The sequence below is a fragment of the Caenorhabditis briggsae genome (genome assembly GCF_000004555.2).
Source record: "Caenorhabditis briggsae complete genome, chrIV, whole genome shotgun sequence".
NCBI lineage: Eukaryota > Metazoa > Nematoda > Chromadorea > Rhabditida > Rhabditidae > Caenorhabditis > Caenorhabditis briggsae.
The window spans coordinates 5,624,790-5,635,792 of NC_013487.2; the positions used below are offsets into that span (position 1 = coordinate 5,624,790).

The 11,003-nt window shown below is 33.3% G+C and overlaps 2 protein-coding genes across 2 annotated transcripts in view; one reads left to right on the forward strand and one right to left on the reverse strand.

The window, feature by feature from the left end:
* Nucleotides 1–5,766: 5,766 nt before the first annotated feature.
* Nucleotides 5,767–7,142, reverse strand: CBG19993 (the record flags this gene model as incomplete). The annotated part of the gene is made up of 2 exons (XM_002633877.1): nt 5,767–6,136; nt 6,949–7,142. The coding sequence occupies 2 exons, from the start codon at nt 7,140–7,142 to the stop codon at nt 5,767–5,769; spliced, it is 564 nt and encodes a 187-aa protein (XP_002633923.1).
* A 437-nt stretch (nt 7,143–7,579) lies between these two features.
* Cbr-tag-49 overlaps nt 7,580–11,003 on the forward strand; it is a gene marked incomplete at both ends in the record, with an annotated part of 10,956 nt that continues 7,532 nt past the window's right edge. The window contains one exon of the mRNA XM_045235299.1: nt 7,580–7,693. Coding sequence (XP_045096930.1) covers nt 7,580–7,693 — 114 coding nt within the window. The remainder of the gene's footprint in view (nt 7,694–11,003) is intronic.

The window sequence follows — 11,003 nt, forward strand, 5'->3', positions numbered from 1 at the left end:
TTTTTTCCACGCCGTTTTTCGGGGTTTTAGGATTTTTTTTTGAATTTTTTCGCAATAATATCAGGAAAACACATATTTTTTGAAACTTTTTAATGCAATAAAAATTTTTGGTCGGAGTCCCCCTTTAACAACAGTAATTGTCAGACAACAATAATAACGAGCTAAAACCGTTTAAGGAATCTCATTAAACAAGACTTGTGAAAATGAAAATCAAGGTTTTATGGGTGGAAAGCTTTTAGTGAGATCCTATTACGTTTTACTGTAGTTAATGAGATGAAAAAGCTTTTATATGTTCGTCCTATTTGTTTGGAGTACACTGTAACGGAGAATTCAAGAAAATCTAGTTTGTAAAAAAGTGTAGAAATCAACAATTTTCCGAACTCCCAAACTCCATTCTCATTCATATAATCCCCCATCATTGTGCTTTTTGTTATTTTGAGTCCTAAAATCAGGAAATTGGTCACCAAGAAATTGACCGAAATTTGAGCTCATCCCTCTTCTTTTGGTTATAGTTAGCTCCCTCGTTTGTCTTCCTTTTTTTCCTATTTTCCAATCATTTTTTGTTCTCAATTCCTTTCCATTTGTTCTAGTTTCCCCGGGGAACAAACGATGTCCGTTGAATGAGGAAACGAATTTTTTTCGCTGGAGAAAAGTTTCTTTTTGCTAAACTTTTAGGAAAAAACGTGCAGATTTTGAGTTAATCGTAAAAAAATTTCCTACTTTTTTTGTGAAAAAGGTTTCTTTTTTGTTGTATTTTTTCTTTAGATTTTGTGGGATAGACTGGGAAAATAATGATTAATTCAGGATCAGAACCTAGTGTCCCAAAGTTTTCAAGTACTGATTTTTCTAAAGAACGGATGAAAAAAATGTGTTTGGTCACTCGAAATGTTTTATTTCAGGGTAATTTTATACTTTCGACACAATAAAATGTGATTATCTTCAAAATTTTGAGCCCAAATTGAAACTCGATTTCTTTTGTCTAGAAAAAGTCATCTAGGATACTCCCACACACCGGAACTGAAAGTTATACAGCAGAAAATCAGATTTGGAACAATGGAAGCCGTAACTTTTTTCTCAAGACTGTGATTTACGATCTACACATTTCATCCATTTCACTGACTGTAATTTTGATAACCATTGTGAAAAGTAATTTCACAAATCGAAATGATTTTCAAACTAAACAGTATTTAGTTGTACTTCAATAAAACAACAAGCTGATGATTTATTCATCACCTTTTTCAACCATTTGCTGGTCTCAATTGATTCTTTTTTTTAGTTCAAATTGCTCACAAAAGAAAAAAACAATTCAAATAGTGCCAGGAATAGATTCCAAACAGATTTTGTTAATATTTTCTCAAATCGAATACAATAAAATGAAGGTCATTATCTTCAAAATTTTGAGCACAGAAATTTCGAGCACAAATTGAAACTGAAATATTTTAAATAACATAATGTAGTTTGTAGTTTTTATTGAACATTCAAACTGACTTTCTGTAAGCATTATTTCAGTTTACATCCAGAAAAAGTCGAATTGAAATTTTTTCAGCAAAATATAAGATTTGGAACAACTGAAACCGTAATTTTTTCTCAAGGTTTTGTGATTTACGATCTCCACATTTTCTACTTTTTTCACTGAAATTTAACGTCTAAAGAAATTTCACAAATCGAAAACTTCAAGCTAAACAAAAGTTTGATTTTACTTTAATAAAACAACAAACTCATGATTCATTTATTACCCTTTTCCCCGTTTGCTGGTCCCAATTTTTCTCACTTTTCTGTTGAGAATAACAGATTTTTGTTTCTTTTTCAATTATCTCAACAACTTCAATTTTTGGCGAATATGTTTGTTTCAAATATCCAAAGTGATTCTTTTATTCCAAAAAAAGTTTTAGTTATTATAGAGTATTAGATTTTTTCAATCAGCCCAACTGTTTTTTTGACGAAAAGTTTGTTTAATTATCACAAGTAACCAGTGAAATCATAATTCCAACGAGATTGGAAAACAATTAATTGAAACTGTGATTTTTTTAATTTGATTGTGAGATATGTTCACAACAGAAAAAAAATACTCCAAATAGTGTCAGCAATAGTTTCTAAAGCAGAATTGCTTGATATTTTACCAAATAAAAGTGAAATTTTATCGAATTGATTTTTTTAATGTACAATGCAAATATCTCAATGAAACTTGATCATTTTAAGAGTGTATGCCATATATTTTCTAGACTCAAAAAGCACAAGTTAAAACTGAAAAATTTACTGAAATTGAATATTTGTATGAACATTCAAATCTGACTTTTTCAATATAACATTTTCAAAAGAAACTTCAGGAATTGAGATGATGTTCAAACTAAACTAAAGTTAGTTTTAATCTAATAAAACAACAAATTTACGATTGATTCATCACTTTTATCCATTTGCTGGCACCAACTTTTCTCACTTATTTGTTGAAAATAATAGATTTTTGTTTCTTTTCCAATTATCTCAACAACTTAAACTTTTTCGGAAAAGAATTATCCACAAAGTGGATTAGAACAATGAGTTTAATGAAACTGAAATGAATTAATTGAACCTGTTATAGTTTTTATATTTGAATTATATTCACAAAAGAAAAATACGTTTCAAATAATGAAAGAAATTGTTTCCAGGACAGATTTTGTTCATATTGTCTCAAATAAAAGTTTTCGAACTTTCAGGACACTTCAACTTTTACAACTTGTGGTCTGAGCCAATTGAGTTTGGGGGTAACTGCTCAAAATATCGATGAAAACGCACTGCAGTTTTTTCCTGTTCAATACAATTCGATTTTTTTTAAATTTTAAGACAGTATGACATATAATATCTAGAACATCACTACTTGTCGAACTTTAAGTGCTTAGCAGCTTTGCCTCTTCGATTCGTGGAAATTGTGAAACTGTAATGTTTCGTTGAAATAGAAAAAAAAACACTTTCGTCTTCTATAAAAATTTTTATGTGAATAATGTCCCAGACAAACTAAACTCACTTTCAGATATTTTGTAAACGCTTAAATCTAATAAAACGTGACAAACTTTCTTCTTTTTTTTCGTTTCACCTTCTTTTTATGACAAGCAGACAATTTTTTCCAGCGTTCCGAACCTCCCCCCCCCCCCCCCCTCCTAATCTTTTCCAGCTACATGACTCCATTCCCACTTTTCTTGTTTCTTGCTAAGCGTTTGTCAATAAATTATTGTCCCGTATATCAAATTACCCTTATCACACTATCATGTGACAAGAGATATCATGATTTCAGAAATCCGATTTTCACACCTGCGATTTGTGAACTATTAGTGTTGTTGTTGTTTTAGTAAGAGCAAAACTCAGAGACTTGACCTTCTCAAAGCTGATAGAACTAGTCCCTCAATAGTACAAAAAACTAGGAACAAATCCCTGGAAAGAAATTAAATTTCAGGTTACGGTAGTTGTCGTTCTGGAACATTCATTCGCACCCTCTTACAAATATTTTACTGTTTCGAACATCTAAATTCAGGTTCTTTTTGGCCACGGCACACTAGTACTTGCCCTGACACAGGAAACATAATAATGATTATTAAATTCTAGAAACTTCTCAGAATTTCTCTGATAATCACACCTTTACAACTTGAAATTTTTCGGCAATTATTGGTTTAGAGTTGAAAGTTTTTCAGCAGATAATCATAGATGCTGATGTCATAAAATTACAGATTTTGTGGTTTGAAATAACAACTAAAGTTGGGGAAATTTTCAAGAAACTAAAGTTTTAAAGGTGGGGGGACAGGAGATTTTACGGGGGATTTTCGGGGCCAGAGTATGCATTCTACCGTGACGGTGTACAACGCTTAATGTCACTCTGCGTACAGCTGTCGTCCTCGCCTTTATGTATGCAAACGGGCGTGCGCTTTCTCTTTGCCCACGTGGCTCAGTCGGTAGCGGCGCCGCACCCTCAATCCTCGCCCTCACAAGTTCAACTCCTCGAGGGGGGTATGTGAACGGAATTTCGAGAAAATAATTTTTTTCATGTCCCCCCACCTTTAAAGAAAAGTTTCCTGTTTCATAGAGTTTTCAATATTTTGGTGGTTCCCAGTTGTTCTTCTTGGTTTTTTTTGTCCAATCGAATATTGTTGAATCGCAATTCCGACATTTTCATTGAAAGCAAGACTCTTTTCGAGAGATTCAGTTAAAATTTATATATTCGAATTTGCCGGGTTTGGAGCTTTAACAAAAAGTATAAACGTGCCAAGTTCGCATAAATTGGAAATTTCAACTTTAAAGGCACAGGGACCAGAAAAATTTAAAAATTCCGCAATTATAGTCGTGTACTCATTTATAATATTTTATTATTACTACACTCGTTTTATACTACTTTTATACTCATTTGAAGCTTCAGTTAGACTATATTTATACTACCTTTAATTATACTCATTTTGAAGCCCTCACCCTCCCAAACTCATACTTCCCGCTCGAAAAATGTTGTAAATGTGTCACTAGCGGTCTTTTTATTTTTGTTGTGATTGAAAAACAGCTACTAATCGAAATACTAACGTAATCACCGTAGTTTTATTCATCGGTTACTGTTTTTACAAATCCTTAAAAATTCAACTACCTCTTTTTGTAATTGTAGTATTTTCCCAAAGTCCATCCAATCGAAAAACGATTTTAAAAATGTCACTTTTAAAAAATGAGATCAATTTCCTTGCAGATTTTCCAGTCATGCGCTTTTGAAGTTTTCAACTAGAAACTTGACAAACTTTGATGTGTACTGTAGACGAAAAACTTGACATTTATGAACTGACAACAAAACGAATCTTGAGCATTTTGTGCACTCAGTTAATCCGAAAATGATTGGAAACCGAATCAAAACTTCTATTGTTCCAAGGTACCTCCATAGGGCCCTTCTATTACAGGGACCCTACAATCAGAGGGGTCCCTGTAATTTTCGAGATACTTATATTCTGTAACTTTCTTCCGTTTTCCAGCCTTTTTTTCCGAAATTCTCATTGAAAAGTTCGGTGAATTCTCTTTCGAAATTCACGCAAATCTATCAATTTCACCAAAATTGAGAAGGTTTTTGAGAAAAAAAGTGTTTCAACAATTTTTTTGGAAATTTTAGAATTTTCGGAATATTTTTCATCGAAAACGTACCAGGGCTGGGGGTAAAATTTTTTTTTGCGGAATCCGTAAAACGTAAAATTTACGGATTGAAAAACCGTAAAAATCCGTAAAACCCGTAACAAACGTAAAATTTGGAAAAATACTGTTTTTGGCAAGCAAAACCTATTTTTTCAAGTTTGACGCTTATTTAGGAAGCTTCAATTCAATAATTCGCAAAACATGCATTGTCACACTTTTATCACCAAAAATCTCAAAATTCCACTTCTGAGCGATGATTCAATTTCCAAAGACATTTTTCGGCCTTTTTTTTAAACTATGGTACTGTGTGACAATGCATAACTTTCAAATTATTGAATTGAAATTTCGAAAAGATATATACCTGAAATAGCGCCAAACTTTAAAAAATTTGGTTTTGCTTGCCAAAACCAGTCAATTTGTCAATTTGTTAATTTTAAGGTTTTTACGGAAACAATTTTACGGAGATCCGTAAAATTTTACGGTTGTCTCAAAATGCCGTAAAATCCGTAAAAATTTAATTTAATTTTATTTATTTATTTCAACGAAGGGGAGAAAACCACTAACACGTGAAATGTCTATGAAACTAGGAGATATAACAGGGACATACATTTGTAGTAATTGGGAGATGAAGGAAAAACCGAGTTAGTAATTAGTTGAATTCAAGACAAGAAAATGTTTTAGATCACAGGATAATAGTCGATTTTTGAAAGCCGCTGACAAGGGCTTCACCGGAAACACTTCGGCGGGTAAAGAGTTCCAACATCTGATTACTCTATTAGAGAGAAATTGAGAAGATATTTTTGTTGAGTTTTTGATAAGTGATTTGAAATAGTATTTGTGACGTCGCAATGATCCAGAATGATTAAATATTTCGAAAATTGGAACCTCCATGATAATTTCTTTGGAAACAATAATTTTATACGTGTAGACCAAATCATTATAGAGCCTGCGATACTCCAAGGAACTTAGCTGACATTCTTCCAGTGCTTCAAAGTATGAAGTGTATGCCATCCTGAATTTTTTGAAAACTCTGAAAACAAATGACTTTTGCACCGATTCCAATTTTATAATATGATCCTTTAGGATTGGAGAAGTGACTATCGTTCCATATTCGAGTAAAGGGCGTATGTAAATTGTATAGCATTTCAAAAAAACACTCCACGATGCGTTTTTTAGAATGGAAAAGAACATGTTGATCCTCTGATGTGATTTCCGAATAATCAACGAATAATGATAATGGAAACTCAGGTTACTGGAAAAGTAGATCCCAAGATCACGGACATTTTCCACAGGGGGAATCAAAGCTTGATTTAATTTGGGATTCATAACATTGGAGTGGCATATTTTTTTGTTGCATTGAACTTGATGTATTCGCACTTTTTAGGAGCCGCTTTCATTTTCCACTTCGAGCACCAATTCTACAATTCAATTAAATCGGTTCAATTAAATCCGAAACCGTAAAATCCGTAAACGTAAAATCCCAGCCCTGAAACGTACGGAAATGTTGAATTTCAAATAACACATTTCGAAGGGGCCCTTCTATTAAAGGGGCCCTTCTAATACATTTTTTACGGTATGTTTTTGCAGATTTCCCAGTCATATACTCTCGACGTTTTACACTAGAAAGTTGACGAAATTCGCAGCGTACTGACAAGAAAAAAATCCCAAAAATTTCAGTGCTCGGTGAAAACGAAAAATTTGAAATTGAACTAAAGTTTATTCAAAACAGACATGCTTTCAAAACACTTCCAGTAAACTTTCTGAATGTTTTTAGGTTAGAAGTTTGAGAATCTAATTTTTCAAAAAGTCCACAAGTTCACCAACCAGACACCATAATCATCCAAAAAACTGTAAACATGTCCCAGAGACTCTCTGATTACCAAATCCATTCCAATCTCGTCAACTCGTTTTTTTTCTTCCGTTGCCCATCCCGAAAAAAGAAGCAAAGCATCCGTCATATTCGTTCTCGCCTTTCTTCCTTTTCTTCTTATGCCAATATGCTCTCCGTTCTCCTCCATTTCTTCTGCCTCTTTTTTAGCTTCTTCTATGAGTTATATAGCCTTTCTTCTCCTTTTTCCTCACATTTTTTTTCACTCTGTAGCTCCGCCCACTTCTTTGAAAAGTGGAATCTTTTTAGTGTTCCCCGCCCCGTTCGTTTTGTTCGACATTGTTCTAATCAAATTACCATGTTTCTTTGAAAAGAGGATTCTACTTTTCTTCCTAGGAGACACAATATTATAAACAGGCTCACTCTTCTTCATCTCTCTTCTTTCTCTCTCCCGCAGCTTTTCTGTTGTTTTTTCAGTGTTTTTTGCCCTCCTAATTGCTCTTTCTCTTCCCCGTCTCTTTTCCGTTTCTCTCTTTAACTCCGATAAGCCCCGCCCCATTTTTTGTCGGTTGAAGACGTCGTCGTTGCAGAAGAAGTACACCGCCTCTCTCATTCGATGTGATCAACATGAACTTCACTGATGATTCTCTACTTCTGACAAAACAATCAACTTTTTTGGCGACCACTGAAATTCCAGGAGAAGATGATTCGAGTTTCTATGAGTTGTCTGGAATTGAATTGGTAAGTTACAGTTTATAAAAATTGATGGATGCTGTTGTTTGATTGGTAATTGGTAATTAAAAATTGTCTTTTTAATTATAGAGTTTTCGAAACTGTATTTTTTCCTATTTTGAATCTCGAACACAAATCAAATGGTATTCAATAATCGATATTCCAAATTAGTATTTGCTTCATCTTAATGCTGTTCAGTACATCTTTACAGTTTTTGAAAAAAAATTGAAAACATTACCTGAACTTATTGTTATGGGCAGCACGCCTAGTGAAACCGAAGCATTGAAAATTAAAAATGATTTTGCTACTTACACAGTTTTGGAAACTGTATATTGTTTTCTTAATTTTGAATCTCAAAAGATTTTAGCATTCGGTAGTTCTTTATTGCGTTTCGACTATTGGGATTAAATTTTCGAATTTACCGTTTCAGTTTCCTTAAATAACTTTATCTTTATGACTAGGTAGCATTATTATTGCATTATCCAGCGCTATGTTTAGAAATGTTCCAAAAATCTACGAAATATAGAAAAAACTACTGTGCAAAATTGATCATTGTTTCGTTGTAATAACATTCACTTAAGTTTTCTGAGCTTCATTAGAGCTTTGAAGACTTTTTTCGAAGGAAAAAAATATTTTGAACGCATTATTTTGTATCGTTTTTCGAAAGAGTTTTCCTGGAAAACAACATTCCTTCTAACTTTTCAAATGGAAGCCTCTCAAGAATTTACACTCGTGGGCCATATATTGTGGGTGCCTTGCCGCTACCGGCTGAAGCTAGGCTGCCAATTTGCTCAGGCATAACGAGAGAGTTTTTAGTCATTTCCCTTCAAAAAGTTAGCATTCAATTTATTAGTTCGTCGCACTTTTTCTTAATTCAGGAACTTCCGATTTTACCTGTTTCATTATATTATAAAAAACACATCAGTAATTGTGATTTTTTGTAATTTGTTTATTGAACAGATAAAATGATAACTAGAGGGCAAGAAATAAAAGACTCAGAAAATGCCTCTCACGAGGCCGATCTGATTGTGAGATCAGTAGTTTCCCTTCGTTCTTGAGCGAATACAATGGGAAAAAATTCAATCGCACTCTCAGATTTGTATTTCTAATTTTTCCTAAATTTTGATAAACAGAAAAAATCCCATTTCATGATCTATATTTCTGTTGATTTGAGCGAAGTATCCAAACAAACTGTACCATTGATATACTTATCTTTCAAATTATTCCAAATTAGGGTAAAAAAATAAAATTAAAATATATATATACATATATATATATATATATATATAACAAAATATAACAAGGTTTGTTTTATAAGTTGATTACTAATTGTAAGTTCTACTAGTTTATCAGGTTTAATCGAAAAATGCAGAAACGGAAATACATAACATTCCAGAAATCAAACTCATAAAATTTTTGAAACCGTAATTTGTTGTTGTTGTAGTTTTCCAAAGCATTATTGTTTGTTTATGGTCCACACGAAAATCTGGTACAAAATACTCTTATTCGATTTTAGGCACTAAAAATTTTCAATTTCAATTATCTATACTCTTCGTTTTTTTTTCAATTTCTCACGATTTCAATCTAAATTTGGTTATTTTCTGGGATTAATGCGCAAAGATCCTCTTTCTTTTGGTCAGAAAACGAGGAAATCTGGAAATAAAAAAAGGAGGAAGAAAGGGTAATTAAGAGAAAAGATGAAAATGAGATGTTCCGTTTTAGGGAGGGACAATTACCCAAGTTTGTAGACATTAGGAGCAACATGTGTCGGCGAAAAAACAGGGAAATAGTTTTTTTCGGAAGTTTTTGAGAATGAAACTCTACCTATTGTCGGATTAAAAAAAGTGAAACCTGAAAATCTCGGAGACGACGCTCGTGTCGATTTACGAGGGGGCGGAGCGAAAACGGATACTGTGGATAACAAATTTATTTATGTGAATTTAGTGGGATTTTCTGAACAAAAATTGATTTCTTGGTATAAAAATGATCGCTAGCATCTCTAGAATCTATTTTTCAGCAAAAAACTAAATTTAAACGCGAAAGTAGCTCGAACGAGTCAAAAATCTGAAATATTACGTTTTTTGCCGCGCTTTTTCGTAGATCAAAAAAAGCAAAAGTTTTCAAATTCTCAGGTCCCAGTTTTTTTAATTTGACAATATTGTCTATTCAATAAAACGTGGGCGCGCCGCAGGTTGCAAAGTGGCACGCCCCTTTATGAAACGCGTGAGAAGAGGGAAAAGGGAACGCGTTTCAAAAAGGGGCGTGTCACTTTGCAACCTGCGGCGCGCCCACGTTTTATTGAATAGACAATAGTTGTCGTTGTGGGACCGTCGGCCTCCTTTTTTTCGTGCAGAAATCTATGTAGACTGCTATAAAAATGAAGAAAATATTCAAAAAAAAAGTCCTTCATTGAGAAAAACGCATCTGGTGGCCGCGTGGAAGAGTGGGAGTTTTCTAGTCCCCATGCGGCGGAGAAGCGCACGAATTCGAATTTTAATTGATTTTTTTTTCAGATTTTTTTTTTCAGATTTTTTCATTTTTGTTTTATTTTTTGCTGGATATAGCGAAAAAAAAACTGAAAAAAGCACTGAAAATAAATAAAAAATTCGAATTCTCAATAAAGGAATTTTACATAGATTTCTGTATAAAATAAATCCTTAATTTAATTTTAAAGAAAAAACCAATTTACCAAAAATATTTGAAGAAGAGTAAATACAGGAAGAAGGAGCATTTCTTATAAACTTTCTCGAAATTTTCCAAAAAATGTGAAGTTCCAAAAATCACCAGATTCCCGGAGGAGGCTCTTTCTCTGTTCTAATTCAAGCCAGATGTGCTCATTGTTTTTGTGTGGGTCCGTCGCACCAGATTGTGGTCCCGACGATTCTAAGAAAGAATTTAATTGTGAAGCCAAGAAAATGGGAAAAGCAGAATTTGGAAAAAGAAAAAGAAGGAATTGTAAAATAAGGAAAAGAGGATGGCACCACCACAGAATTCATCTCCGGAGTGGAATTTTCCAGAAGACCAAATAAAGAAACCACACCCAGTTCTTCTCCTTCTTATGCAATGATATGAGATATGCCATCTCCACCATCCAGCTAAAAAAATGAGGCGGCTATCAATTATCAATCTTCTGTCCTTCTTCTTTTTTACTAACCCTTCTTCTTCTTCTTCTTCTTCTTCTTCCTCTTATTCTGCATCTTCTTCTCCTCCAACTTTTTTTTTGTTTCAATTATTGATAGCAAGTAGAAGAAGAAGACGTTGATGAAGAAGAAGAAGAAGATGTTGAACAAAGAAAGAAGAGAGACGTCAGACAACATTT